At 35.5% G+C, this 16533-nt stretch overlaps 1 protein-coding gene across 3 annotated transcripts in view; it reads right to left on the bottom strand.

The window, feature by feature from the left end:
• Positions 1 to 1488: 1488 nt before the first annotated feature.
• Positions 1489 to 16533, bottom strand: part of LOC124716942 (lipid storage droplets surface-binding protein 1) — a 179602-nt gene continuing 164557 nt past the window's right edge. For 2 of the 3 annotated variants that reach the window (XR_007005682.1, XR_007005678.1), the window contains exon 9: positions 1557 to 1732. Coding sequence is in view for 1 of the 3 variants with exons in the window: in XM_047243534.1 (XP_047099490.1) it covers positions 1616 to 1732 (117 nt within the window). In the remaining 2 variants the exon portion in view is untranslated. Of the gene's footprint in view, positions 1733 to 16533 lie in introns of all 3 variants that reach the window. The other variant, XM_047243534.1, reaches the window with a different exon arrangement.

Here is a 16533-nt window from a genome sequence, read left to right on the forward strand (position 1 = left end):
GGCTTACACTAGATGCAGACAGCTGGGGTACACTAATTCCATCCCAGGGTGTTTGGGGTGACGGCAGGAAGGGCATATGACCAGCCTCTGCCACTAACATTGCCAAATCCATACTAACACGGCTGACCCTGCATAGGAGCGGGAGAAAGGCCCGTAGGAAATGATGATGATGAGTTTAACACAAGTCCAGCCTTTATGAGTTCCACACACAAATGATTCATTGTCCTGATAGAGAGAGAGAGAGAGAGAGAGAGAGAGAGAGAGAGAGAGAGAGTGAGTGTGTGTGTGTGTGTGTGTGTGTGTGTGTGTGTGTGTGTTTCTTACAAACACCTAACAGCCAAAATGTGTAAGTTAGTCATAGGGAACAAATATTACATGTTTTCTATCAGTGCAGATAAAATTATCTTTTCATATAAATAACTAAAAATTTATTTACTTATCAGTCTTTTACATTGTCAAACAAAATACATAACAGTGTTAGTTTTGTAAGAAAAAAAAAGTATCTGTAACAAAACCTGATTTCTATCACCTACATTATCAACATTAGGTTATAGTGTTCGGAGCTAAAATATACATTCATGACTTCTGAAAATAGGTACCTTCCAATTTTGTGCAACAATAAGGTGTTCAAAAAGTGCTATAGCCAATATAGTTATGTAAGATTCTTTGTACACTTGTCTCAAATGCTATGAGGATAAGTTAAAATTTACAGCAGTGCTTGATATGTGATACTTTTGGTTATTTCCAAGGCATCATTTGTTGCATGGGTCCCAGTGGAAATAAGTTGTTCTTGTTGGTGAGAAGTATATGGTATATAACAAACTGAATGGAAAATGTGAATCAAGTTAGATACAAAAATCAAACGAAGAATCTTTGTTCAGTTGAGGTTCATTAATGGTTATTCAATGAAGGAAATTTCACTAATAAAAGTTGTGGTTCATGTTACATTAACAATGTATCCACTGAGAAATTATGAAAATTCAGTTTTGTTCAGTACCTTTTAGCCATGGACACACCATACATTAAAAATTACATATTTTCATCTTTTTTCACCTAAGAAACAAATAATGTCAGATGTATTTTGAATGATTTATAATATTTAAGAGTACATCAACAGACAGCATGTTTTTACTGACTGATAACACAGGTTAAAGACATTGTTTAGCCTAGACTTTCAGAGAATAATTTTCTTCACTGCATAATGACATGACAAAAATCTTTAATGAAGCAAATTGCCAGGTCATATTGCCCATCTGGAATATGCAAAAAAAAGTTACAAACAAAGCTTGTTTCAAAAAATATTCTAAACCCTGTTTATGAAAATACTCAATACTTCTTACTGTATTTATCCTTAACTGGATCTCCAAAATTTAATTGAATTAATAGTGTATATTTTGTGTTTCAGTACATTCCTTTCAGATGCAAAAACTAACTATATTGTGTGGAATATGGAAACATCCTTTTGAAGAATTTAGAATATAGCTGTGATGATTTTTGGCAACACATTTTTACATGATTCATTTCCATCATTGTATTGTTACACAATGCCCAAAAAATTCTCCACCAAATAAATCAATGAATTTTTTTCTCGAAAATAAGCATGACATATGTTACATTAACGTCGATTTTTGGTCACAGCAGATTTGTTTTCAGTAGGTTGGACTTCTCCATTTCTAGAAGATGGTGCTTTCTTGCCCTCTCCCTTTCTGGAACTTGACTTTGTCAGCGTCTCCTGCAATTAAAAAAGTAAGTTCACAGTGTGATCAGTATTCTCTTTATTGAGTTGGACGAGTACACTTAGTTTGTGAAACTTGCAAACATGATATCACAGTAATATGTAATTTGTTTTGAAAAGTGTTACCTTGGTAATGTTATCATTATGCTTTTCAAAGAAATTATTAACTTTGTTGTGGTGGGCTAAAGTATTTATAACATAATGAACACCATGTTCATACTCCCTGAAAGAGTCTCGAGAGACATGAAAAGTTCAGTTTATTATTAATTACAATGCTTTGGAGATGGGAACTTAACAATGTGTAATTATCTTTAAAATGGTTGATAGACTTTGTCAGCTGCATAAAATATTAAAGCTAATTATTAGTTATTGATGATATGGCAATGTTATTTCAAAACAAACTATACAAAAAACAAGCACAGTGTGCATTTTAGTTAACAGCAAACAGTGACACAGGAGAAAGTCTTTGACAATAGAAGCAAACACATTCCAGTAAATAGTGGTCTGCAAATGAGCCATTGGCAAGATAACAAATGTGTGGTCATGAGATATCATTGTCTTTGATATGAAATGATAACCCAGTTAGTACAATTTTATTTGAAGTGTAAACTTTTTGATTAAAACCATATGTAATTGAATTCAAATTTCCCCCATGGCCCATGATTTTAGAATGTGGTACACCCATGATAAGGAATCAGCAAATTTTGGTGCTGATGTGTGATGACATCAAAAGCCAAATATGATCCAAGGTGGGTAAGTTGAGCAGGGCATGTACCTTGGCCATCAAGATCACCTGACCTCAATCTTCTGGATTTTTCTGCCTAAGGTCACATCAAAAGCAAAGTGTACAGTACTCATGTTGAAATAGTTGCAGAACTGGAACAGCAGGTTGTACAGTCTTGTCAAAATTCATGAGATGATCTAGGATATTTGAAGGAACAGCAGAGGCAAGTGCAATATTGCATCTAAAAGCAAGGACAACACATGTAACACTTCCTTAAATAGCTATAAGTGTATAGGAAACTGCAACATGCAGAAGTAGTATGTATTTCTTTGCAAAGGTAGGTTATGGTGGCATTTGAACCCAGCTGGATGGGGACTTAATCTAAAGTTTACATTTCAAATACATTTGCACTAACTAGGCCAATATTTCATTGCCCTTAAACACACATTCACAGCTGTCTCAAAAATGGTTTGTTTGTGGTCCCATGTTTACTGGAACATTTTCACTTATGTGATCAGTTCCAGTTTTCACTATTAATTAGTATACACACTGTATACAAGTAAACACCGATACTCCCATAAACAAAAATGTGCACAAAACATAACTTTTTGCCATGGACTGCTTCCTCTGAAAAATAACAGGAAAAAATTGAAAGAAATTAATCATTCTGAGATGCCACAGGAATGTCACTGTGCCCTAGGCCAAGACAGACATGCAACGCTGAAAGATAAGGAAATTAGCAACAACATTCTTTTAACAGAAAAGATTTGAGGCTATAAGGAATTAGGAGATGATAGAAAGTGGCGCTGATATGTGAGAGATAAATGGAGAATGTAGATCTGACTGGTATTTTACTCATAATTATGATGATATAAGGCCTGAATATTAGTTGTATGTTAACCAACATATGACATGGATCATCTCACACATGGCTCCATTACAGCTGTAGAAAACAATAGCTATTCCAGCCTCCATTTAATCAATAGGTCTATAATATAACTGTTATTATTTAACAGTATAAATTCACAAACTGTGAAGTCCGTTATAACAGGTAGCCAACAGTTGATTAGTGTAACTAAAAAGCAATAAAAAGTTGCCTGCTATTAATAGCAATTTGTTATTAATGTAAACAGAGAATTCACAAAGAACTCTCACAGAATATACATTAATAGTTACATGCTAAAAGATATAAAATGTGTTAAATTCTTTGCGGTCTAACAGAGCAACAAGCTAAAATGGAGATAACACACAGATAAAAAAATCAAGCAACTCAGTCCAATATCTTTAAAATTTAGAAATATCTGTCATTCTTTTAACTCAAAGGGTAGTGTGGCGGCTTGTTTTCCACATTTTTATTCCGTTATGATTAAGGATAATTTTCTGGGACCATACTGTTAAAGTAAAGAAACTATTTATAACGGTAACAGTACTGTGCAAAGAAGATTGCTGGAGATCTGACAAAAGTCTAAATTGTGAATTATGGTTTATTAGTCTCACAACATACATAATCTAAATCATTTGATTTAGGTGCAGGAGACACGTCAAAACTGAAGTAAAATTTTACAATAAACATAGAGCAGCTGATGTTAGCAAACAGTATAACAACAACAACAACAACAACAATAATAATAATAATAATAATAATCTACTGAATAGTAGCTTTTCTCCCACTGAGTCTGTTGTAGCCTTTTTTTTTTTTTTTTTAGAATCTCTAGCTTCATATTAATATCCTTTTGCCTGTTAATTTGTTATATATTGTCATCCTTATGTACTGTGGAGTCCATGCATAAAATTTCACTTGGTGCATGAGTAGCTTGAACTTATTTTCGTGTCTTGTTTTATTTGTGCGGTTAAGATAGTTCTTCTCAAATAATGTGTCTGCTGTGTAGGATTATTATAATTTCAAATATGTATATGAAGGGAATAGTTAGGATTTGTAGTTTCTGAAACAATGAGCAACAGGGTTCTGTTTACTGTGCTGTACACATGTATCTGGTAATTTTCTTCTGCAGTTTCAGTATTCGAGATGCACTATTTGAATTTCCCCAGGAAATTATAACATATCAAATGCCAGATTGAAAATAACTATGACATGCTGTTTTTCATGTACTCAAATCACTGGACTTTGTTAATATTTACACTGCAACTGCAAAACTGCTTAGTTTATTTGATAGGAAGTAAGTATGTGCATTCCATCTTCAGTTCTCATCCACATTTAATCCTAGGAATCATCAATTGTTATGTTATATTTTAATTTTGACACATTTTGGATACTTAGTTTTGAAATGTACCATATGGGTTTTTGAAACTGAATTTAATTTGAGCAAGTTTTCTAGGGTATCCAGTGTGCTTATGATGGAGCCCAGAATATTTCTGCATTGTCATCTTCTATTAAAACAGAAGTGTCATATGCAAACAGAACTGATGGGGAATTTATATTTACGGTAAGGCATCTGTGTAGAATAGGAAGAGGATTGGCACCAAAATGGGGCCTTGAGGTACACCTTGGGATACTATATTCCATTTAGAATAATAATCCACTGCATCTGAAGTGATAGTTACCTTTCGTCTTCTGCTGTGCAAGTATGATGTGAACCAATTCAGAGCATTGCCCTTAATCCCATATTTGTCTAATTTGTAGATAAGCAAGTTATGGTTCTTAAAAGATCTTTAAGTTCTTACATACCCTTTAAACATGTTTACTCTTTAGTTGTATAAATTCCACATCAATAATGGAAGACAGAAAAATAATTTGCATGTAAACTCTGGCTCTGCATTTGTTGTTCAGTAGAGTTTGTAATCTGGTGCAACGGTTCTTCAAACTACTCAATGGTTTACATAAAGCAGGAAACCAAAAATCCTTTTAAATACAACAGAAATTTAAATATATCTAAAAACAAAGATGATGTGACTTACCAAACGAAAGCGCTGGCACGTCGATAGACACACAAACAAACACAAACATACATACAAAATTCAAGCTTTCGCAACAAACTGTTGCCTCATCAGGAAAGAGGGAAGGAGAGGGAAGGACGAAAGGATGTGGGTTTTATGGGAGAGGGTAAGGAGTCATTCCAATCCCAGGAGCGGTTACCTTCTCCTATAAAACCCACATCCTTTCGTCCTTCCCTCTCCTTCCCTCTTTCCTGATGAGGCAACAGTTTGTTGCGAAAGCTTGAATTTTGTGTGTATGTTTGTGTTTGTTTGTGTGTCTATCGACGTGCCAGCGCTTTTGTTTGGTAAGTCACATCATCTTTGTTTTTAGATATATTTTTCCCATGTGGAATGTTTCCCTCTATTAATAGAAAATTAAATACACGTGTTATTAGCTGATCCTACCAAAAATTAAAAACATGTTATTAGTTGCTCCTGCCATCTACTTTGTGGTATGTACAGAGTGTGTCTGAGATGATGATAAAAAAATTACAGGGATGTTGGAGAAGGATAAATGTGCCAATTTAAGATAGTGAACCAAGGCCAAAAATAACTCATTCAGAAGCTATAATATCTACAACATGCAGTTAGACTGACAATGATATACAAATTCAGATAGACACTTTATTATGTTAATTTTATTTATTGGCACAATGCGCTTCATTTATGACAGTTGTTCAAACAGACATCTCCTAGTTTCTGTGTATGTGTAACATCGTTACACAAAGTTGTCATGCCCCTTGTTCAAACAATGACACAGGCATTGGGATCTCTTGCTTGGAGATCATCTTCTATATAGACTGCCATTGTGTACACATTCAAAATAACCCCACAATACAAAGTCAGTCCATTTCAGAACAAGTGAATGAGCCGACCACAAAACAGGACCTCTTCTTCTTATCTTCCTTTCACAGGACATCTGACATTGGTGTTTATGTGAAAGGTATTCAAAGTGAGCTTTGGGCTCTACATTTTTCCAAAAAGATCAAGTAGGACATCTTCCAAAATGTGGAGAATATGCTTCTCAGAAACATAATATACACTGGCATATTTAAACAGGGAGGGAGCAGACTGAACCATATCAAGGTGTAATACCACTCCTAATACAAATACTATTTTTTTTCTCTGCCCTCTGTTCCATATGTAATACATAAACTATGTATGTGTAAAATATCAGAATTCTTTTCCCACGTATTTTTCTGAACTTTATTATTCACAGTATAATTTACACACTACTGAGTTCTAGGAGGAACATTTTATTTACAGAAATATTCAAAAATTTAGATTCAAGCAATCCATGTGCACTTGTAAATTCAACACTGTTAATAACTGTTTGTTTCACAATTGATGTACCTTATAAGAAAGCCCTACTTTTCTTCTTTCTAAAGATCATATTCTCTTTTATGAAAACTGTGCAATTAAAAAGTTGCCTTAATTAAAAATTGTTTGTTTCCAGAATATTCAAATCTTAGTATGCAATCCTTTCAAAAATTCAGGGGCACTATCTTGTAGCCCTTATTCTTCCATTTCCAAAAATATATACTTTCACTAAAAAAACACTTTATTTAATTAAATGTCTTAATTAGGAAGTTTAACATTCCAAAAATGTCTTGAAGGGCTTTTCTAAATCCTAGGAAAAAACTTCACCCTCAAAATTTAACTACATAAAATAAAACCAGTGATTTAGGTAATCTGAAGTTTATACAGTGCAGAATTAAACAAAATGCATTCTCTCTCTAACATCTATACCTGTTAACTATCGTTTATGTTTTTTTATGTTAGTACTAAAAATGTGACAATTTTTGTAAAAAGCATATTGCATATGTCTTTAAACAGGCACTTTACACAGAGATACTGCCAGTCCTCGGCAAGCTATCCTCGAGAGCAGTCAAAAGTATACAATTGGTCCGTATGAGCTGCATATTTATTATAGAATATGCAAACTGACTTTGTGGTGCTGTCATTGTTTAACGTGCTGTAAAAATTAGTATCAAGAAACATTTATCGAACATTATTGAAACTTTTTGAATTATGTTTAACACATAAAAGTGTATGTTGTTTACTGACCTATTGTGTTATGATTATGTATGTATGTATGATTATATAAGTAAGGTGATTGCTTGGAAAATAAATATAAAATTAAAATCAATTTTAATGGTGTTGTGTAAAGTAATTTAAAATTTTCTAAAGCTCCCAGCAATCAACATTAGGTTTTTGGAAGACAAGGAATCCTTATGGGGTTCTAGTTCCATCAAGTCAGAAAATTTACAAGTGGACCTATTAACCAGTCACTGACTAGGGCCAGTATCAAGCTGACTGCAAATTTTTGTTGCTAGACCTTCAGAACTGTAGTGTGGGAATTCTCAATGGCCCGTAAATGACTACTGTAGTTAGTTTTAGTTAATAGTTGCATGTTCCATAATACAAACTCATGATAAGCATTATGCAGAAGAAATATATAACATATATTTAATAATATATAGAAAAAATGAGAAAAATATTTATATGGCTATATTCTGGCCATTTACAGATTTTTGTACACATGACTAATTAATTATTTCTATTCAAGAATTCCTCTATGGTCCAGAAGGAGTTGTTAAAGAGAAACATCATTAATTAACATTTGAAAACACTTTTGCTGTCTGTCTAACATTTTATCTCCATGGTTAGAATGTTTAAGACTTATAGAGATGCATATTTCATCCCTTTCTGAACCAAAGCCAGATTTGTAAAATGGTAATGCACATCATTTTTTCTTCCATTGTTTTACTTGTTAATATATCTGTCATTGTTAAACTCAGATGGATTGTTGATAGCAAATTTCATAAGTGAATAAATATGAGGCTGTGATTGATATTCCCACCTGCTTACAGAGATGCCTGCAAGATGTAGGTGTGTGAATCCTGATCATAACTTTACTAACTTTCTTTGTGCAATGAATACTTTTTGCCAACATGGGGTGTTGTTACTGTGAGACATCACTGAATGAAAGTACACAAAATATGTTAATTCATAGACTTCTATGTCCCAAAAGTTGACAATTATTCTTACTGAAAAAACAGCCATCCTAAAGACGTCACCAGGCCTATTACATGGTTATTCCAGTTTTCGTTAACATGCATAGCTAAGAACTTAGAACTTCCTACCTTGTTCATTATTTCTCTTCAGTTGACTAGGATAATAGGACGTGTCATATTTTTGAGAGTATAAAATTGTATGAGCTGTGTTTTTTCAAAGTTTGAAGCTAGCAGTAACCTTTACAAAATCATCCTTTAGTATTTTATCTATTGATACTTTACAGCTCAGTTTTATAACAATGCTTGTTTCATATGTAAACAGAACTATCTATGCCTCCTGCTTCAAATAAAATTTTAGATCATTAATGTACTGCAGGAACAACAGTGGGTCAATGATGGAACCCTGTGCGATTCCCATTTTAATTTCTCCTCAAACATGTGATTTAGGGTCCTTCTTTGTATTACTCAAACAGTATGGGGTAACTTTCTGCATGCTGTTTCTCAAGTAAGAACCAAACCAAGCATGTACTGCACTATGTATTCCATAGATGATGACTAGAGGAATTTTTGATGTAGAAAACCCAGTACATTATACTGGGCAGCAAATATTCAATGAAACTGCTAACAGCAGCTAGTGTGGCATAAGGAAGCATAATAGATTTACTAATGTACTCAACAGGCACACACAGTTTATTACATGGGATCAGCAGTCTTGTTTGCTGACGAATGATTGTAAGAAATACAGAGCAATTTAAATGGTACTTTCACTTGGTGTACTGGATGGCAGTTTCTTCAGATGAGGGTGAAAGCAATACACATACAGCAGTGGAATAGACAAGGGGAGAAAGATGGTAGGTAGTCCAGGGAACAGCAGCAGGTGGTTGCAAGGAAGAGGTAGCAGATGCATGGATTCAATTTCAGTGACTGCTGTAAAGCAATTGCTATCTGGAGCCTCCTCCCAAAAAACCAGTACCTCAGAATTATGTAGATGGTAATTGTCTTACAACATATCATTTAGTACCATAATCCTCCTGGCCTCAATCTCCACAAATTCTTTCTTTACACTCACATCCATCCCTACTCCATTACCCATCCTGTACTCACACTCTTTTTTCCACAGTCTCCTTATTCCTCCGTTCAATCCACCCTTTCCAATCCATTCTCCACATCACTGAGTGTCACACACTATTCCTGCTGACTGTTGCTAGAATCATCTCACCTATCCTTGTCCTCACAACCCTCATTCTGGGGTCTGAGTGACCTGCCCTTCCTTTTTAACCTTCTCCAATATATCCCTGAGCAAAGAGCTATTAGTTAAGACAGTGTGTGTACTTTAATCAGCAGTGCTAGATATTTTACTTCCTGAAGGAAAGAGGCCAGCAATTCTGTCACTTAAAATTTTTATTTTTCCTGGGCAAACTTTGCAGTTTGCTACCATTTACACCATCTGAGAATGCCTCACAGGCTGACTTAGATCTTCAACTTTCATCAGTTTGCCTCCCAGCCTTCCAAACTCTGCAAAAGCCCTCTCACAGTCCTGTGAGAGTAGCACTTTCTGAAGAGAGGATGTTATGGTGAGTTTTGCTCATCTGCAGTAACAGGGTTGTAGCTGAGCATTAATTCTTTTGCCACGTAGTGAGTATCTTCTTGATCTACAGGAGCCTGTGGCAAGTAGAAGCATCAAGTAGACCAGTGAGATGTGCATTTAACTTGTCACATACAGTCAGAATATAATTGCTGCCAAATTCTTAGTTTTGCTTTGTATAGTCCTAATTGGTGCAATATTTTCTACCTAATTTATTTTTTTCAAAAAGCAATAATTTATTTGGATAAAAGTTCTTAGTTTACTACTGTGTCAAATTCAGATAAAATTTACAGTTTTGATGACTGGCTCCATTATCGTCATCAGGGACAAAGTCTGACTGCTGTGAAACTGGCAAGGCTCCCCCTTTTATGATGTCTAAAGAATGGCATCTGATTGGCTGGACTAAGTCATAACATCAAAGAAATGGCATGTACCATGGTGGTAGCTCTACATTCGTAGATTATGTTTGCACTCCGTACCCAACATTTCTGCAACACCATTACTCATACTGGGCACTGAACTAAGAGAAATCTCCACTGTACTATTTCTTTAGCAAGTGCATGCTTCCATGCATTGCTAAGTACGTAGTCAGTGTCTCTATTGAAGTTTTTATTGCACAGTCTGATTTTCACTACTTCTCTAATCACAGAGTCCCATTGTCTGAAGTGTACACTAGACTTCTCATACCTTTGAACATAATCTTGTGTTTATTTAATAGGTTGTGCTCAGCCATTGCTGATTTTTCAAAATTCAGTGTGGTAGTGATGTTCAACAAAGTGATCAATAATAGATCATATAGGCTGCCCACATGATTGCTACCACACTCGCAAAGAATATTATAAGTTCTTGATACTTTCATGCTGAGATTATCTTCAATGAGTTGCAACATTTCCTTAATTTTCCTTGTGGGCAGAAGACCATATTGATTCATTGCTTGTTTAAGGCTCAATTTCTCTTACTACTTGTTGCACAGCAGAATGGAAGTTGCACTATGTGTTGGTTCTCCTGGTTCTGTTGAACAATGTCATGTCTTCATTTGATTGATGCCATTGGCCAAATATCACAGACTGAGAACCAGTTTCTTCTGAACACAATTGTTAGAGCTTCATCTTGAAACCAAGATGTTTCTTATCCAAAACAGTCCTGGCTCTGTGTGTTAGAGTATTAAGCATAGTTCTATTTTGAGCTGAGTGGTGGATTTGATACACGAAATTGTCAAGTCATCCATCTTATTTCTGTCTGAACAACATATTTAAGCAAGGCAACTTGTCATCCTTCTCCTTCTCATTCAGAAATATTATATTCAGATGCATACCATTCTAATTGTCAATAAATCTATGCAGTACCTCGCTGTCATATGGCCAAATTAAAAATGTATCAATATGTCTCAAGAAGCAGGATGGGCAGAAATGGGACACTATTCAATGCTTATTCTTCAAAATCCTCCATGAAAGAATTATCTATGGCTGGTTATAGTGGCAAACCCATGGCTATTCCATCATTCATTTGATAGTAATTTCCACTGCACAAAAAAATACACGGTCATCAAGGTGAGCCAAAATAATTTTTAGAATTCAGGAGAGAATATGGCAGAAAATAGTCTTACTGCTTCTCCTACCAGTACTTTAATAAACAGGGATATGAAGTTGAGACTGACCATGATTTCACTTGGACCTATCCTCTTCTGCTTGATGACATCTACAAAAATCTGACAATTTTTAACATGGTGTCTACAGTGATCAACTATAGACACCAATAGTTTACATAAAGATTTTGCCACCCTTTATGAAGAAGGGCCAATAATAATGATGATTGGTCTAAGTAGTACATCCTCTTTTGAGTATTTCAGACAGATCATATAACTAGTGTGGCTCAGGTGATCTTGCACGAAATTCTTGACAAGTTCATCAGAGAGGCAAGAGTTTTTAAGAACTCCCCTGTCCCCTCATTTAGTGCCAATGTCATATCTCATTAAAGAATCTGGTAATTGCAATCCTCCAACAACAGACACACTTTGTTCCGGCAATCAGTAGCATTGAAGATAACTGCTGTATTCCCCTTGTTGGCCAGTAAACAACGTAATTCTTCATCTTCCTCCAACAATTTCAGTCCTTATCTCTCCACCCTGCTAATATTGAACCTAGGGAGCTTGGCTGACACTAAAACCCAGCTAGTAGCAACCCTTATCTCATCTTGTGAATCCTGATGAAGATTTCACACTGTGCTTGTCCATTACACTGATAGTGTTGGCAACTGGTAGCATTTGTGGAGATGAAGCAAAATTCAGTCTTTCAGTCTGCAGCAAGTTGGTGACTTTTATCAATTTTCTCAACAGAGTAGTTGATGGCAGTGTGGTGAATGCCACTAGACCCAGTACTTCCTGCCTCTTGATTAAGGCACTCAGATTTATTGGACTGTTTCCCCATTGCCATGCTTAAATTAGTTCATTGATGTGCAGCTTAAGTCATAGCTACACACTGCCGATCCCTTGGTGAGAGAGCTACCAACAAAAATAGATAGCAGTTATACAAGGGGTGAGTATTGGCACAAGATGGTCCCTTGTATGATGTATTATTTTCCTTATTACAGCATGGCTCATCTTCCATAAAATTCTTTTCACTGCATCAGTTCTTATGTGATGTTTGACCACTGCAAACTTCAACCCCCATGTCTTGAGAGTGTTGTTCGAAAAGCCAGGTTACTCACCAGCTGTGACTGTTTTAGATGTAGCTGCTCCAGCTATCGGTGCTGTGCACTATATCCAAATAGGCATGCACAGGGAACTGTTATAACTATGAAGTGTTTCACAATGAAGTACTAAAATAAAAGGTTCTCAGTTTACTTGCTAAGTGAAACTTGGATAAAATCTCAATCTTTTGATGACTGCCTCATCATCATTGTCAGGGGCTAGTACTGATTATCATGAAACTTTTATGCTCAAATGATGTCATCTACTTGGCTTGTTTACATCGTGATGACATCATGGAAGTCAATTCTTGGGCCACTAATTTTCCTTATCTACATTAATAATCTATCAATCACAATTGATAACAGAGCAAAAATAGTAATATTTGCCTACGATACAAGTATCCTCGTAAAAGGGCCCAACTCCACAATGCAGGGTACAGCCATGACAGTCTCTACTCAAGTACACAAATGGTTCACTGCGGATAACCTAACCTTAAATCTTTCAAAAACCAATATGATACAGTTTCTGACAATAAATAAAAAATATAGTTCCTGAAATACATGTTAACAATCACAAAATTAATGAAACCACACATACAAAATTCCTTGATATCCAGATAGACAGCCACCTAAGATGGAAAGAACAAATTGATCAGCTGATCAAGAAACTTAGCTCACTGTGCTTTGCACTAATAGCTTTCCATCAGTTAGTGGACAGTGAAATAATGTTGTTGTCATATTTTGCATATTTCCATTCTGTTCTCTCCTATGGCATAATCTTCTGGGGAAATGCTGCAGGTGTTGAAAAAGTCTTCAGAATACAAAAACGAGCAGTGAGACTAATATGTGGGGTCCCTAATGAGGCATCTTGCAGAGGTCACTTCAAATCTCTCAGGATACTTACCATCAGAGGTCAGTGTATATACTCACTGAATGTTATTTGTAGCCAATAGTAGGGAATTGTTTCAGAAAAATTATGACATCCACAACCATGACACAAGACAGATGAAAAATTTTCACCAAGGCTCTGCAACTCTCACTAAAGTACATAGGGGAGTTACTGAGTCAGGTATAAAGGTCTTCAATAAGCTCCCTATCAATATAAAAAAAGGAAATAAATAACGTACAGGTTTTCAAAAGAAAATTAAAATTATTCATCATCGAACAAACTTTCTATAAAATGAATGAATACTTAGAGTTATAAGGTATAAGAGTGGGTGAAACTGCCTAAAAAAGCACTCCTTTAAAGATAAATGTGATGCTGTTACTTGTAGTTTAACTGAAATTGTGGTGATAAAATGTAAATCTATCTATGTCTTTATGAGAAAATGTGAACTCCCATGTATCCACATTCTTGAGCATTCACTTAAACGTCTTCTTAAGGAAAGCAGTTAAAATTTGTATTCAATCCAAACCATGACCATGAAGCAAATTTTCCTGTTTATATATGTCAGTAGCATAAAAATATGCACTCTCACTTATTCTACTATTTTAAACAGTCACTTAAACTGTTTTTGGTATAAGGCAGGCTTTAATACTGCATGCAAGTGATTGTTCTTGGAAAATATACAAACTGTGCAATGTGATGTATAAATGTTCATGTACTACTGTATTGTATCAATTGACTTGTCCAATATTACTTGTACACTGGTTGTATAATATGTAATCAGCAGAACCAAATAAATAAATTTTAAAAAAATGTACTAAGGCTGCACCCTCTACATCTGCAGATTATGTTTGCACACTATCTGCTGTTGTTTGCAGTGCCATCAAATGCACTGGCCAGTAAACAATGAGAAGTTTTCCTTGGTTCTCATTCTTTATTAAGTGTGCACTTCATTGTATTCCTAAGTGCACAGCCAGTGGCAGACCACCTAGGCACTTAGCAATGTGTCTAATCAGATGCCACCCTTTGGGTATAAAAGTCAGTGCCATTTTCATAACAATCAGACTTTGCCCCTGATGATAATGATGGAATCAGTCATTAAAAACTTTGGACTTTATCAGGATATGATATGGAAAGTAAACTGAGAAAGTTTTATCTAAAGACTCCAGTGTGAAAGACTTCATAGCCATATTAATTTCCACTATGGGGAGGATGTAGCATGCAGCTTCCATCATCTGGAGAAGCTGTACCTGAAACAGTCACAGCTGCATCGTTCTCTCGCTTTCTTACAATGGTGTCATGACAAGGATGTCATACTGAAGTCTGTGTGGTCAAACACTACAGAAGAACTGCTACTGAACAGAACTTCATGGATGATGAACCATGCTTTCATCCAGGAAAGGATATGTCATATGAGGTATGAACTTGAGGCCAGTGCTCTCTCCTTGTATAGCTGCCACCTGTTTCTGTCAGCAGCTCACTCAACATAGAACTGAGAATGGATAAACATGATTTTAGCTGCATATCAGTGAGCTAATTTAAGCAAGGCAGTGAGAAAATGCTCCAATGAAGTTTAGTGCCTTAACTGTGAACAAGAAACTGCTGGGTCCAGCAGCATTCACTGCACTGTCATCAACTTCTCTAACAAGGAACTTGATGAAGCCATCATCTCAGTGCTTTGTTAAGTCCTGCATTTTGCTCCAACTCCACGAACACTACCAGTTGCTGAGACTATCAGTGGAGTGAACTAGCAGTGCAGCATCTTCCTCAGGAGGCAGCAGATGAGAAAAGGCTTACCACCACCCAGATTTTAGTGAATGACAAGCCCCATAAGTCCAATAATAGAAGGGCAGAGAAACACGGACTGAAATTATTGGATAACAATGAAGAATTGGTTATCTTTTCAGCTGAAAACTGGAATACCATGGTTATTAATGCAATTGCTTATCAGAACAACATGTGCCTAGTACCAGAGGACAGCATTTACCAAATTCTCAAACAAGATATCAAATCAACACTGAGCTGAAAAATGGTAAGTTATTAAAGATTTGTGCCTCTCTGATGAACTTGTAAAGAATTTGAGGCCAAGAGAATCTAGGCCACACAGGTTGTATGGTCTGCCTAAAATACACAAAGAGGGTGTACCATTCAGAAAATTCATAATTGGCTACTGTAGACATTATATTAAAAATTCTCAAATTTTTGGGGATGTCATCAAGAAAATTAGAACAGGTATCCCTGCAGCATCTCTTCAACTATTTCCTCAATACATAGACTCTCACACCTTCACTCATTGTTCAACTTCAAGGAGGCATTGCTGTTTTGGTAGTCCACTTGCTCTCTGTATTTCGTTCAGATTTACTCTCATTATTGTGCTGTTGGTCAGATTGTCATTTTGGTTATTTCTGTGGTTATTATTCTGGTTTTGATTATGCTGATTACTGTGGCTATTTTTCTAGTATGATTCTTGTAAGTCATAAAGAAAGAATACTGAAAACTGTGTTTTCAATGAGGGGCAGGAGATTAAGAACTTATCCAAACACAATTTTGATGAAACACCCCAGTGAAAAGTTTCTGATGGTGTTCAGTGTTTAACATGTAAAAAATGCTTAAGCTAAAACAAAGGTAGTAATCTTGCTCGAAATTTTACTCCTTGAAGTAGCACGTAGGTGTTACTCTCAGGGTAAATGATGCTTTTCAATGGATAACTTAAAATAATAGGTCAAGAGTTGCCTGAATCATCAAGTATTAAAGAAGAGTTTAACTGCATCGTATGCAGTATGCTTATAATTAGCAAAAGCTCAGAAATGCTTCAGCAATGGCATACTCGTGATATATGTCCAGCAGAAATAGTCAAAGTTCTTGGTTATAATGATGCTGCTGAATATTTTAAAATAGCTCATTTTATGAAAAATTGCAAAAAATTGAATTCTCAATATGAGATATAGCATACAAAGGAAACTA

Source organism: Schistocerca piceifrons, chromosome 1 (assembly GCF_021461385.2).
Source record: "Schistocerca piceifrons isolate TAMUIC-IGC-003096 chromosome 1, iqSchPice1.1, whole genome shotgun sequence".
NCBI lineage: Eukaryota > Metazoa > Arthropoda > Insecta > Orthoptera > Acrididae > Schistocerca > Schistocerca piceifrons.